General features: G+C 41.1%; 1 protein-coding gene across 1 annotated transcript; it reads left to right on the top strand.

Annotated features, from left to right (window-relative positions):
* Nucleotides 1-1,387: 1,387 nt before the first annotated feature.
* On the top strand, nt 1,388-13,664 carry LOC120044950 (guanine nucleotide-binding protein subunit alpha-14-like). The gene is made up of 7 exons (XM_038989700.1): nt 1,388-1,560; nt 11,075-11,259; nt 11,398-11,552; nt 11,772-11,900; nt 12,263-12,392; nt 12,647-12,800; nt 13,128-13,664. The coding sequence occupies exons 1-7, from the start codon at nt 1,440-1,442 to the stop codon at nt 13,319-13,321; spliced, it is 1,068 nt and encodes a 355-aa protein (XP_038845628.1). The 5' UTR covers nt 1,388-1,439; the 3' UTR covers nt 13,322-13,664.
* The last annotated feature ends 1,825 nt before the right edge of the window (nt 13,665-15,489 follow it).

Below are 15,489 nucleotides of genomic sequence, written 5' to 3'. Positions count from 1 at the left end.
GGTGTTGGAAGATTACGCTGCCACTCATTGTTTGTCATGGCATTTAATGTCTGTCTGTCTTTTCCTAGCTGTGAGAGTTTAGCCTCTCAAATCATTTCAGTGATATCCATCTGGTCAAAGACAGACAGCATTGCTGCAGGGATGGATGTCCTGCTGCTGATTTAGAGAACATTTTTACAGAAGGGGCTTTTCTGTCATGGATACAATGTGATGCACACTGACAGGGACATAGGCCTATAGGATGTGTGGGTGTCAGCTGCAGCTGGATACTATTGGCACCAAAAGAGACCAAGGTGGGTGCTATCATAGTGACACTTTCCTTTAGGCTTCATAGGGCAAGAATCATACTAGGCTAGGCTACTCCTTTATGAGGACATTTAGATAAAAATATCTACTTTATTGAGGAAAAATATACTTTCTATACCTGTAATATGTGATTGTCCCACCTAGCTATCTTAAGATGAATGCACTAACTGAGTCACCCTGGATAAGAGTGTGCTAAATGACTAAAATGTAAAATGTAATGAGGTCATTGTTGCATTGTTCAACTGGCAGGCACACTCCTATAAACCCAGTGGGTTTACAATATCAACAGAACAGCCCAGTTTGTATGGTGAAAAGCCTAACCGACTTGGTGACAGTTACCTTACCTGTAAAATGGAAAATAATTACAACCCAACTTGTGTGGGGGGGTTCGTTTACACAATACCCCAGGTTTCAGATGTTTCCAAACCCAAACTATATAATAGAGAAGAGAACTACAGTAGTTTACATCAGGGTTTCCCCCAAACACGGTCCTGCCCCCCTCCCTGGGTAGAGATGTTGGTTTTTGCCCTAACAATGCATGGCCGATTCAAATCAAAATCAGACCTTACCGTGAAATGCTTACTTACAAGCCCTTAACCAACAATGTAGTTTAAGATAATATTTACTAAATAAACTAAAGTAAAAAATTGAATAAAAAGTCACACAAAATAACAATAAAGAGGCTATATACAGGGGGTACCGAGTCAATCTGTGGTGTACAGGTTAGTCAAGGTAATTTGTACATGTAGATAGGGGTAAAGTGACTATGCATAGATAATAAACAGTGAGTAGCAGCAATGTAAATAGTTCAGGTGGCCATTTGATTAATAATTCAAAACAATTCAAATAATCGAAGCTTGATGATGACTTGGTTATTTGAATCAGCTAGGGCAAAAAACAACACGTGCACCCAGGGGGTCCACAGGACCGAGTTTGGGAAACCCTGGTTTACATCACCTGCTTCTGGTTTAAATGCATGTTAGGAATGCGACCCGGTTCCTACACGTAAGCGTGACTTATGAATTCCGACAGGGAGGGAGGACGTTATCTTGACCCGCATCCCCCTGGTTGGAATAAAAATCATTATCCATCTACCTCACCTTACCTACGGACGGCTACAACACGGCACCAATATGGGTGAATGCTGTATGTCGGCTGAAGAATTGGAGAGAAATAAGATACATCAGGAGATTGAAAGACAGCTTCGCCGGGACAAGAGAGAATCTCACCGGGAGATAAAGTTGTTGCTTTTAGGTGAGTCATGGCGTATGCTATGTATAATTGTTTATTCGGCAACTTTATGCGCGAGGTATAGTTAACTACGCTACTCCAAGTTGATTTTATGTCATTAAAAAATTGTTAGAGGAATAGGCATAGTCTAGATAGCGTTTCGACAATTATTTTAATCTTGCAAATGAACATTTGACTTTCCTCAAATGGTTCCCATCCTCTGCGGTTTAGTTTAAACTCGTAACTCGACTTGTCTTTACTCTGCTATAGATCAGTGCCATTTAAAGACCCAGTGCAGTCAAAAACTAGATTCCCTGGGTTTTAAATATATGTCCACACTATGAGGTTGGAATAATACTGTGGAATGAGGTTGGAATAATAGTGTGGAATGGTGAAAACAATGATAATCCCTTTTTAGTGTAAACTGTTTGAAAAGACTGCCTGATATGTCAGCCTGTTTTGGTGGTATGGAGTTTTGGCGGTAAATTAGTTAATAGACCAATAAGAAATAGGTGACCGACTGGCTCAAATCCGTATTAGGTAGCAAAATTTGAAATTGTGTTTTTTGCATTGCATACAAGTAGAGACTCAGAGCTACAAAATTGTATATCATGCACTGCGTTTGAGGAACAATGGGAAAGTAATTCTGCTTTGAAAGTTGACAAACTTGTAAACTCACTTTCTCTCCTACTGGAGAGCTCTCCGTTGTCTACACCCATTCAGCATTGTTCACACCCTCTTAAACCAGCCCCACCCATCTCTTTAAGGATTCACACGGGAGGTCATGTGCAAAACAGTGAGTAGTGTAGTAAAGATTAAGACTAACAGTGGCAAAAGTAGTCACCTACAATAAGGAAAAATTCCAGGCAAACAGAAAGTGTCCAGATAAAAATATTTTATAAATATTAGATGACGCTTACCCAGACAGACTAAATTGCTGGGTCATGTGAAAGAAATGCTATAAATCAAATCAAAACAAATCAAATTGTATTAGTCACTTGCGGCGAATACAACAGGTGTAGACCTTACAGTGAAATGTTTACTTACAAGCCCCTAACCAACAATGCATTAAAAAAAATATGAATAAGAAATAAAAGGAACAAGTAATTAAAGAGCAGCAGTAAAATAACAAGAGCGAGACTATATACAGGGGTTACTGGTACAGAGTCAATGTGCGGGGGCACCGGTTAGTCGAGGTAATTGAGGTAATATGTACATGTAAGTAGAGTTATTAAAGTGACTATGTATAGATAATAACAGAGAGTAGCAGCGGTGTAAATGAGGGGATGGGTGGGCAATGCAAATAGTCTGGGTTGCCATTTGATTAGATGTTCAGGAGTGTTACGGCTTGGGGGTAGAAGCTGTTTAGAAGCCTCTTGGACCTAGACTTGGAGCTCCGGTACCGCTTGCCGAGCGGTAGTAGAGAAACAGTCCATGACTAAGGTGGCTGGAGTCTTTGACAATTTTTAGGGCCTTCCTCTGACACCGCCTGGTATAGAGGTCCTGGATGGCAGGAAGCTTGGCCCCAGTGATGTACTGGGCCGTACGCACTACCCTCTGTCGTGCCTTGAAGTCGGTGGCCGAGCTGTTGCCATACCAGGCAGTAATGCAACCAGTCAGGATGTTCTCGATGGTGTAGCTTTAGAACATTTTGACGATCTGGGGACCCATGCCAAATCTTTTCAGTCTCCTGAGGGGGAATAGGTTTTGTCGTACCCTCTTCACGACTGTCTTGGTGTGCTTGGACCATGTTAGTTTGTTGGTGATGTGGACACCAAGGAACTTGAAGCTCTCAACCTGCTCCACTACAGCCCCGTCGATGAGAATGGAGGCATGCTCGGTCCTCTTTTTCCTGTAGTTCACAATAATCTCCTTTGTCTTGATCACATTGAGGGAGAGGTTGTTGTCCTGGCACCACATGGCCAGGTCTCTGACCTCCTCCCCATAGGCTGTCTCGTCATTGTCTGTGATCAGGCCTACCACTGTTGTGTCATCGGCAAACTTAATGATGGTGTTGGAGTCGTGCCTGGCCGTGCAGTCATGAGTGAACAGGGAGTACAGGAGGGGACTGAGCACGCACCCCTGAGGGGCCCCTGTGTTGAGGATCAGCGTGGCGGATGTGTTGCTACCTACCTTTACCACCTTGGGGCGGCCCGTCAGTAAGTCCAGGATCCAGTTGCAGAGGGAGGTGTTTGGTCCCAGGGTCTTTAGCTAATTGATGAGCTTTGAGGGCACTATGGTTTTGAACGCTGAGCTGTAGTCAATTAATAGCATTCTCACATAGGTGTTCCTTTTGTCCAGGTGGGAAAGGGCAGTGTGGAGTGCAACAGAGATCCCATTATCTGTTGATCTGTTGGTGCGGTATGCAAATTGTAGTGGGTCTAGGGTTTCTGGGATAATGGTGTTGATGTGAGCCATGACCAGCCTTTCAAATCACTTCATGGCTACAGACGTGAGTGCTACGGGTCGGTAGTAATTTAGGCAGGTTACCTTAGTGTTCTTGGGCACAGGGACTACGGTGGTCTGCTTAAAACATGTTGGTATTTCAGACTCAGACAGGGAGAGGTTGAAAATGTCAGTGAAGACATTTGCCAGTTGGTCAGCGCATGCTCGCAGTACACATCCTGGTAATCCGTCTGGCCCTGCGGCCTTGTGAATGTTGACCTGATTAAAGGTCTTACTCAAAATCGGCTGCGGAGAGCGTGATCATACAGTCGTCCGGAACAGCTGGTGCTCTCATGCATGTGTCAGTGTTATTTGCCTCGAAGCGAGCATAGAAGTAGTTAGTGTGGTCTACAGCTTATCATGAGATACTCTACCTCAGGTGAGCAAAACCTTGAGATTTCCTTAGATATCGTGCACCAGCTGTTGTTTACAAATATACACAGTCCGACCCCCCTTGTCTTACCAGACGCCGCTGTTCTATCCTGCCGATACAGCGTATAACCAGCCAGCTGTATGTTGATAATGTCGTTGTTCAGCCAGGTCTCCGTGAAGCATAAGATATTACGATTTTTAATGTCCCGTTGGTAGTTTAATGTTCCTCGTAGGTCGCCGATTTTATTTTCCAATGATTGAATGTTAGCTAGTAGAACGGAAGGAAGTGGGGGTTTATTTGATCGCCTACGAATTCTCAGAAGGCAGCCCGACCTCCGTCCTCTTTTTCTCCGTCTTCTCTTCACGCAAATGATGGGGATTTGGGCCTGTTCCCGGGAAAGCAGTATGTCCTTCACTTCGGGTTTGTCGGACTCGTTAAAGAAAAAAAAAGCTTTTGCCAGTTCGTGGTGAGTAATCACTATTCTGATGTCCAGAAGTTATTTTCGGTCTCATAAGAGACGGTAGCAGCAACATTATGTACAGAATAAGTTTTTTTTTTAAGTTACAAACAACGCAAAAAAACCTAGCAAAAAAACTATTGGTTAGGAGCATGTAAAATGTCAGCCATCTTCTCCGGCACCATGATACATGATACCACCAGCCACATATTTCGAAGTGGATGGGTGTCTACAGAAGGTGTAAACGGTACAGCCAAATGGTTACTTGCATAGTACCAATATCAGAAATAGATAGTGTCAATATAAATAAAATAATATACAAGAACAATATCAGTGATAGATGGGGTAGTTATATGCATACAATCAGGGATAAAGTGGCTGAGCAGCAGGATAAAAAATTATAATTGTAGCATCAACATATGGCGTGTGTGTTAGGAGAGAGTCATTAGAATAGAGGCACTGTAGATAGTGCTGATGACTGGGCCGTCCGAACCACGCATGAACAAGGGGATCTGAGAGCCTGTTTCTCTCCTGCTCTTGACTTTGGTGTAGGGCATGTGATGTCCATAGCCTCTTCGGCGAAAAACTCCCTGATCTTCTCAAAAACATATGTTTGTCTAGCTGTGTCCAGTCCAGGTTGTGCTTGTACAGGCAGACCATCTATCGGAGGAAGAGTGTTAGCGTTGCGCAGCAGCTGAAACCTGGTCCTGACTGAGTCCGAACAATCCTTGGTGACAACAACACCAGGCTCCAGAGCATCGAAACTCTAAAACAGGAAATAACAACAAAAAATTAAGAAATTACAACCTTGCACAACATCAATTCACCTTCCAAGTTTAGATAAGAAGAATAATATTCACCTGAAGTGCTGGTAATGCTTGAACTGTGGCAGCGGAGTACAGAGTCACGTGTTGTTGCCAGCCATACAGTATTTTTCCACCAGCACCGTACCATCCTCCAGTCCAACCAGCTGTGGGATGTTGACCCCTGTCACAGTGCTGTCCTTCACAACACCAGCAATCTCAGACAAAGTGTTCACTCTGGTCTTTCTGAAGCGCTGCTTTGGTGAGGCCGAAGCACCAGTCGAGGGCAAACTTGGTGTGGCCTGTGATCAGGAAGTGAAGGTCCAGACTGTGGTGGAGCTTGTGCATGGTCCGCCAGGCACAATACCAGAGCACAAACTTGTTCTTGTTTTGGCCACTGCAGTTATCACAAATTAGGTACATGTGTTTTTCCCCAACTCCGTAGTTGGTGAAGAAATGAGGCTTGTAGTTGACTGCGCTGATGCCTTTGCTGGATGTTATGCCTTCATCAATCAAGTAGTTGACTTGTTGTGGTCTCCTTCACAGCAGACACCAAACAAGCCACACTTGCGAGGAGTTAAAAAGTAGATGGTACCTGGCTGCGTAGGGTCCAGAATGATAGTGCACCTGCAAACAACAAAAGAACATTAAGTTAATGAAAAGAAAATGTAACGTAAAACGAAAGATAATGTTTAAATGCATCATTATCAGGTAAGTCTCACTTACCTACAAATGTGCAGAGCAGCAGCACTGTATACAGAAACATAATCTTGGAAACTGGAAATTAAAATGATAACACACAGCCCGACTACACGTACCTCTAGAAAATACAGAAATAATGTGAGATCAATAAAAGTAGTGCCAATCTTGTTTGAGGTCAATTAAATAATCCAAACGTTTTGCTTATGCTTTACATACCAAGTGTTGTCATCAATTCCTTGTAGAGACTCCACACTGCTGCTTTTGTCACATGGGATGGCAGCAGCTTTCCACCAAAGTGTTTGTGTCCTGGGTGGCGTCCTGGTAACACTATTGCATTATCCTCTGCGTAGTTGTTGATGAAGTTCACCACCCACTGCAAGTCCTCATGCTTCAGGTGTCACCTGTGCTTGCTTGGGCCAGCTCTTATTTTGATGGGAGGCATTAGACCATTCTCCTTGTATGACTGGTGGAGGAGAGTCAGGCGTGTTCTACTGATGCTGAAAGACAAATTCCAGATACAAATATTTTGGCATTATTATACAATAGATAGCTGTAATCACCGTCAGACATACCTGGCTAACTTGATGGGTCAAGTAATCATCTGGCAAAGTGGAGTCTTTTGTTTAGACATACTAGCTAAACATTGAACCATAATCCTAATCCATAGAGTACTAGCAATACAAACCGATTGTCATAACTAGCTAAAGTTAACCAAATAGGTTCAATGTTAGCTAGTTCATTGAAAAGTGAAAGACTAAAGTTACATACATGGGATGCTTTAGTGAATTTCAGAATGTCTGGAATAGAAAAGGCAGAAATAAAACATAGTTAGCTAGCTAACATTAGGCTATAACAATGCGAAATGGCATTCTGAGATAACATTACTACACACAGATCATAAACGTAATGTTAGCAAGCAAGCCAATGTTAGCAAGCAAGCCTAGCTAGCTAACAGTATGCTTTAGCAACTTTCTGACAAAATTAGAAACGTATAATATCTGAAACTGTTGCTAGACTCTTACCCGTATACATGGATGAATGTATAAGACGTCCTGTGTCGTTTCCATTGCTTGGCCCGTTGTTGTGTCAAGTCACTCTGGTTCACACTGACCGTGTGCAATGCTATAAGAATCATCTTAAGCTTTAGCCCCCACCCAAACTCTGACCATTTTACTCACGCTAGCAGAGCTGGCTAGGCTGTTTTCATGTTAACCAGAGTGTTGGTAACTGTAGCTGTGCTCCTGGCAACAATTTAACTACGCTTTTTTGCCGACTTACTGACACCGGCCATATTCAACCAGTGTTGAGCGTTCGTAAATTCATCAGTTATTCGCACACTCAGACGAGAGTAATCTGAACAGTAGTTGCAGTGAAGTTCTAATAAAATGGATACTTGCATAGTTGACTCTTTTGTTAAGTTTTAATACGCAATTCTTTTAAAAAAAGCTGCTTTTGACAGGATTACCTACTAACCAGCTCAAATAGACAGAAGCGCGCTATATGGCAGACCAATCCAAATTCATCTCTCAGCACTCATTATCTCTGCCAATCATGGCTAGCGAGAAGGTTGCTCACTTTTTCTGTGGCCTAACCAACTAGGCTTATAATTCAAATGTTTTATTCGTATTTACATACAAGTTTGTTATTAAGGCACATGAAAGTTAATGTGTTCGAGAAGGCATTTCTGCCCCAAAAACTATTTTGATTAAAAAAAAGGTTTAAGTTCAAACGGCTCTCCTGTGAAGTAGTGACCCACAACATACGCCTAGTTTCCTGAAACGGGTCACATTTAGAGTTTCAAACCTCTCTGCCAATATCTAAACCTGTCCAGTGTCCACTTTATCAGTTAATTGTATAATATTCACATGAAAATCTGTCGCAAAATTGGATGGAAACCTAGCCATTGTCATAAAATCTGTTTTTTACTTTTATGTTGTTCTTGGACTGCAAAAGGCCCATTATCAATGACTACATTTTTAGATTTGATATGATTAAAATGGGCCTAATCGGAATTACAATAGATTTTGAAGCAATTTTATAGATGTTGAAATACAGAATGTAAATAAATGCAAACATCAGTAAGGCAAGGAGAAGACCTGTGAAAAGCCATGTTTGTTTCTGCTGTCTCAACCAATAAATCAAATGTTTGTTTCCCCAATATGTTTGTTTCCCCTACCCACTCAGACCACTCCCAGACACTCCTAGCAAGATTCTTGCTTGAGAATTTGCTCTTTGCTAAGAAGCTATTTTTGTTTATTTTTCACCATTTGAATTGAAAACAACCACAGTAAGGTACTTTATTGTTACCTAGACATGATTTGATACTGAGATATAATGGCTGCATTGGACCTTTAAATCTGCAGGGGTATTCAGGGTGCTAGGTACGATTTGATTTTGCGGCCCACATAGGCCTACCATTTAGTCTGTCCAATAATAGGCTATTAACTTGAAATCATGGAAGAACATAACAATTTTGTAGTTTTGCGAGGGGGGGGGGGAGGGTAGGCTTTCAGTTAGAAGTAAATTGAAGCTGTGGAAGTTCAGAATAATCCACCATATACATGTTTAATAATTAAAATAAGATAGCCTTATATTTATTTTAAAACAATGTAGCCTATAAACTTGCTTTCTTTAGACATCAAATCATCAAATCAAATCACATCAAATTTTATTTGTCACATGCGCTGAATGCAACCTTACTGTGAAATGCTTACTTACAAGCCCTTAACCAACAATGCAGTTTTAAGAAAATAAGAGTTAAGAAAATATTTACAAAAAAATGTATAATAAAAGTAACACAATAACAAGGCTATATCACAGGAGGTTGGTGGCACCTTAATTAGGGAGGACGAGCTCGTGGTAATGGCTGGAGCGGAATCTGTGGAATGATATCAAATACATCAAACACATGGTTTGATGCTATTCCATTTGCTCCTTTATTATGAGCCATCCTCCCCTCAGCAGCCACTGGGCTATATACAGGGGGTCTGATATCCAGAAGCTATTTTCAGTCATAAGAGAAATTAGAAGAAACAATATGTACAAAATTTGTTACAAACCATGCAAAAAAAGATTATAATAGCACAATTGGTTAGGACCCGTAAAACAGCAGCCATCCCCTCCTGCACCATGAGATGAACATCTAGTCTATATATCACTTCTATGGAATAGTAGGCTGCATCTTCCCTGACAGGACAAGTTTTCTTTTCATAGTTGTTCTCCAGAGAAGCCCTGGGCAGTTGAGTAGGTATGAGTCACTCCAAACCCCATTCTCCACATAGAAACCTGTTAAACCAGGAGATAGTTGAGCAGACACTCAGAACAAGGCTACACTTTTTGTCTTGGTGATTTTCAGCCCTGAAAAAAGTTAGTATTACTGGCAGAGTAATTACAGTCAGGTCGAATAACAGTAGGCTACATTTTTTAAATGACTGTCTGTACCTCTGAATGACATCGTTTAAATGTACTGTACAAAGTGTGACTGAATGTGTAGTCTAGGGGCGACTGATGGTGAGTGGGCATTATCATTCATAGAACAGTCCTTCAAAACTACTTGGAGAGGGACCAAGAAGCACTTGCTGGAAGCCTCTATCCTACCGTCACACTTATCTAAATAAACGGAGTCACCTGCATCTCTCTTCTGTCCAAACTGTCATCTAGCACATTTTAACTCTCTGATCAGCAGTTATGGCTATGTGTGGTATGTGGACAAGTGGCAGTAGTTGATCCTGGCTTGCATTTTAATGCAACAGTCATGTGAGGCCAACTACAATGCAATTTAATGTCAGAATTTCTCATAGTGAAATGATTACTAGCCACACCGTACTATTGTAATAGCTACATGAAGGCCTACTGCACTATTGCAAAATTTTCACACGGTGCATTTTACTACTTACTATCAAAACATGGATTGTTCTTAGGTTATTTTAGGAATGCATTAAGCATTATAGGACATTGAAGAAAGGTCAAACCAATCTTATCCTTCAGAATTAGTTAACAAACTTCTCAATGTATTCCTGCTGTAAAGGTCATATTATTGGCCAATAAGCCAAAGTATGCAATACGTGTGGATGAAGTGGTGCCTTTATGTAACACACACCCACATGTAACACACACATCCTCGTACACACACACACACACACAAGTTTGTTTTACTATCCTTGTCTGGACCAAACAATTGACTCCCATTCAAAAATCAAAAATAAGCATAAATACCCGTTTTCCTTGTGGGGACCGGCAAAATATTTTCCTTGTTTTACTATACTTGTGAGGACTTCTGGTCCCCACAAGGATAGTAAAACGAAACACACATACACTCAGGGTTGTGCTCAATTCACAATTTTGGAATTGACTCCAATAGACCTCGACAGTTTGTAGTCCCAAAAACAGGAAATTAGTAGAATATTTGCATAAATGTTTGTTTTCGTTGATCATTCCTTCTAAGATTGTCCTGAAAATCTATTGTTTCATCAATATTTGATATGCATGTGTATAACAACATGTTTGATGTTTTATGTACAATATGTTTATTTGTATAGACTACACCTAATTTAGAAGAGGCATTTTGAGTTTCATAGGAAATAGAATTGAATTTTGTGAAATTCTTTAATTCAAATTTGAATTGAAATTCTTCATCCTGTTTACTACTTAAATTCAAGAATTGAATTGGGATTTGTGAGGCACTCTCAATTCAATTCTAAATTGAGCCCAATCCTGACACACACTGACATTCACAGACTCATGTCTCTCCTTTCCCAGGGACTGGTGAGAGTGGGAAGAGCACCTTCATCAAACAGATGAGGATCATCCATGGGACGGGCTACTCCGAGGAGGACAAGCGAGGCTTCACCAAGCTGGTGTACCAGAACATCGTCATTGCTGTTCAGAAAATGATCCAAGCCATGAAGACCCTACGGATTGATTTCAAAGATCACCAGAACATTGCAAGCAGCTTGTCAGAAGATTCAATATCATATGATTGTGTTTTTCTAAAGGGGCTTGCTGGTTCATAAGTTTAAGTATCAATCTCTAGCAACATCTACTACTTGCCATATCTAAAACGACATCTCTGTGTGTTCCAGAGCCATGCAGACAAGCTGAGCAGGGTGGAGGCAGACATATTGACCAACCTGGAACCATGGCAGGTGGATGGCATCAGAAGACTGTGGAGTGACCAGGGCATGCAGAAGTGCTATGAGCGCAGGAGGGAGTACCAGCTCTCTGACTCTACCAAATAGTGAGATTTGTCTTTTACCCACTCACTCAGTCCAAGCTAAGGTATACATGCATGTACACTCAACAAGTCCCAGCTCCTTGATTCTGCCAAATTTGTGATCTTTATCCATAGACAGATAGATATGACTATGCACTCCATAATAAGTCAGGTATCTAGTGTTAGGGTATTTAGCAAAGTATGTGCCACTGCCAATGCATTTTCTTGTTATTTTCATGACAGTTACCTGAGTGACCTGGACAGAATTGCTGCACCCTCATACCTCCCCACTCTGCAGGATATCCTCAGGGTCAGGGTCCCTACCACTGGCATCATAGAGTACCCTTTTGACCTCAAGACTGTCATCTTCAGGTCAGTGACCTCTCTATTGGAGTAATGGTGTCAGAGCCTTGTTGTCCACTGAGGCTATGGTTCTGTTTATATACTTCTATTATACTTTTTTCCACCTATCCTTCCTTCCTTCCTTCATTCCTTCTTTCCTTGCAGTAATCTCTGATATAACTTGTTTGGATCTTTGAAAGCTATGTACTGTAGTTGAGTTCTTACCTCCACTTATTTAGTAATGTTAGACCAGTGATTACTTCAAGGAAGAGTGGAGGGAATGAGGGAAGGAAGTATTCCCCAAGTCAGCATTTTAAATGACACCCTAAAGGTAATGCCCTATAGCTGGAATAGAGTGTGATTTGAGATGTGTTCCGTGTTGTTTTTACCAGGATGGTGGATGTTGGAGGTCAAAGGTCAGAGAGGAGGAAGTGGATCCACTGTTTTGAGAGGGTCACCTCCATCATCTTCCTGGTGGCTCTCAGCGAGTACGACCAGGTCCTCTATGAGAGCGCCAATGTGGTGAGTTGTTTCTCCCGTGGTCACATAAAGTCAAATAAATGATTTGGGGTACTGTAAAATGTACTACCACTACCAGCCAGGTAGACTCCCTTCATTGTGTATGTGCGCAGTAGTGTATAATCAAAGATTATGGAGGGTTCAATGTGGAGGGTTCAATTTAATTCCAAGCATAAGTGTTTTTAGACGTATATTATTCTACCAATAACAAATTTGAACATGATCTGAATCTTCCTATGTGTTTATGTTCCTTGCAGAATCGATTAGAGGAGAGCAAAGCCTTGTTTACAACCATCGTCACCTATCCCTGGTTCCAGGAGTCCTCCATCATCCTCTTCCTCAACAAAACAGACCTCCTAGCGGATAAGATCTTACACTCCAACCTAGCAGACTACTTCTCAGCGTTCACTGGTTAGTACTCTAGACTAGTACACTGGTAGTCATGCATTTAGTTGTATATTCATGCTATACTCCAACCTTGCTGAGTACTTTACTAAGTACACTGGATAGTTATGCCTTGATATGTGTGTGTCAATATATTTTACATATCCATGGTTGGGGTCAATTCCACCTAAATTCCAGTGAATTAGAGTTCATTCCTATATATAAAAAAACAGAGTCCATATCCAATTCAAGTGACAGGAACTGGAATTGACCCCAACTCTGATCGTATTATGCATGAAGCGATTCCCAGTATATTTTACGTACATTCTTTTTCATACATTTATTTTTTTAAAGGTCCACAGAGAGATGCAGAGTCTGCTAAGATGTTCATCCTGAATATGTACAAAGAGCAGCACATAGGGCGTCACAAATCTCTGTACAACCACTTCACCTGTGCTACCGATACGGAGAACATCAGAGTTGTCTCCAAAGCTGTCAGGGACACAGTCTTCCAAGAAAACCTGGATCGGTTCGGGTTAGGGGTTTAGGACTAGCGTGGTCACGGATCTGTATATGCTACAAACGTGTTATTTTAGTTTGGGGTTACAGTTTTGCTACAGAGTAACTGTGTTCTTGAATAACACACTTTCTTACTATAGCAGGACTTCAGAAACATTTTGATTTACACTGCCGTTCAAAAGTTTGGGGTCACTTAGAAATGTCCTTGTTTTTTAAAGAAAAGCACATTTTTTGTCCATTAAAATAACATCAAATTATTGTGAATCTAATGTACTTGTCCTCTTGCTCAGAGTTGACGTTGAGAACTCTCCATAGAGACTGGTGTTTTGCGGGTCAACAGTGAAGCGGCGACTCTGGGATGCTGGCCTTCTAGGCAGAGTTGCAAAGAAAAAGCCATATCTCAGACTGGCCAATAAAAAATTTAAATTAAGATGGTCAAAAGAACACAGACACTGGACAGAGGAACTCTGCCTAGAAGGCCAGCATCCCGGAGTCGCCTCTTCACTGTTGACGTTGAGACTGGTGTTTTGCGGGTACTATCTAATGAAGCTGCCAGTTGAGGACTTGTGAGGCGTCTGTTTCTCAAACTAGACATTGTAATGTACTTGTCCTCTTGCTCAGTTGTGCACCGGGGCCTCCCACTCCTCTTTCTATTCTGGTTAGAGCCAGTTTGCGCTCTTCTGTGAAGGGAGTAGTACACTGCGTTGCACGAGATCTTCAGTTTCTTGGCAATTTCACGCATGGAATAGCCTTCATTTCTCAGAACAAGAATAGACTGACGAGTTTCAGAAGAAAGTCTTTGTTTCTGGCCATTTTGAGCCTGTAATCGAACCCACAAATGCTCCAGATACTCAACTAGTCTCAAGAAGGCCAGTTGTATTGCTTCTTTAATCAGCATAACAGTTTTCAGCTGTGGTAACATAATTGCAAAAGGGTTTTCTAATGATCAATTAGCATTTTAAAATGATAAACTTGGATTAGCTAACACAACGTGCCATTGGAACACAGGAGTGATGGTTGCTGATAATGGACCTCTGTACGCCTATGTAGATATTCCATAAAAAAATCTGCCGTTTATAACATTATCAATGTCTACACTGTATTTCTGATCAATTTGATGTTATTTTAATGGACAAAACATTTGCTTTTCTTTCAAAAACAAGGACATTTCTATGTGACCCCAAACTTTTGAACGGTTGTGTGTATTTTTTTTACATCAGCAGTTGTCGCAGTGCTATACAGATACCCAGCCTAAAACCCCAAAGAACAACCATGGAGTTTTTCCTGGACACTGTGCTTCTGCATTGCTTGCTCTTTTGTGTTTTAGGCTGGGTATCTGTAAAGCACTTTGTGACAACTGCTGATGTAAAAGGGCTTAATAAAATACATTTGATTGAATTTGATTGTAAAAAGTATGAATTGTAAGAACTAACAGACAGTCTCCTGAACATCTACCATATTATGAGATGGGGTATCAGTAGGCTATTCCATCTGTATGACATGGTTGATGAGAAAAATACCCTGGGAAGAATGTTGCCGATCCTGCCTGCACAGTACTGCAAGTTAAGAGGAAGTAAAGGGAAAATATGCCTACAGAGTCAAAGTTCCTTAGTTTACATTTGTGTTGTAATAGGTGCGTTTCACATTGTGTATGTTTTATAATTTACACTTTCCTCCTTTTTTGAATCTATAAAACTTCAAATAAATGATCAACACAATTATCAACACATTCAAAGGATTCTGGAATGGTCACTGGTTTGTTAATTGTTAATTGCTAAGAATTACCCTTCAGTGCATGTCTGTGGTGCTGCTTGTGTGCCAGTGCGAGTGGGAGGTTGCCCGAGGAGTAAGAGAGAACCACATTTCAGCAGCAGGTATAAAATAATGACAGACTAACTAGATAGCTATAGGTATGTTTTGAATTGGCTAACTAAGCATTACTTTCGTTGTTGCCTTTCCACCAGCACTGCATAGCCTAAATAAATCTTCACTGTTAGAAAACTGGGATTCCCCTCTATTAAACAGAAGCAATATAACTGCGAACATCATTACAAATATTCTAAGAATAGCCTAATTGACAAATAACTTTCTGTGCATAGATCTCCACGAAACATGAATAATTTTATAAAGACAAATGTATTTAGTTGTAATGTTGAAAAAGCCAAGCCTGCACACCCAGGAGCTCTCCAGATGGAGG

This window comes from Salvelinus namaycush, chromosome 3 (assembly GCF_016432855.1).
Source record: "Salvelinus namaycush isolate Seneca chromosome 3, SaNama_1.0, whole genome shotgun sequence".
Lineage (NCBI taxonomy): Eukaryota > Metazoa > Chordata > Actinopteri > Salmoniformes > Salmonidae > Salvelinus > Salvelinus namaycush.
The sequence above is the reverse complement of the archived record's forward strand: the minus strand, read 5'-3'. Positions and strand labels throughout refer to the sequence as shown.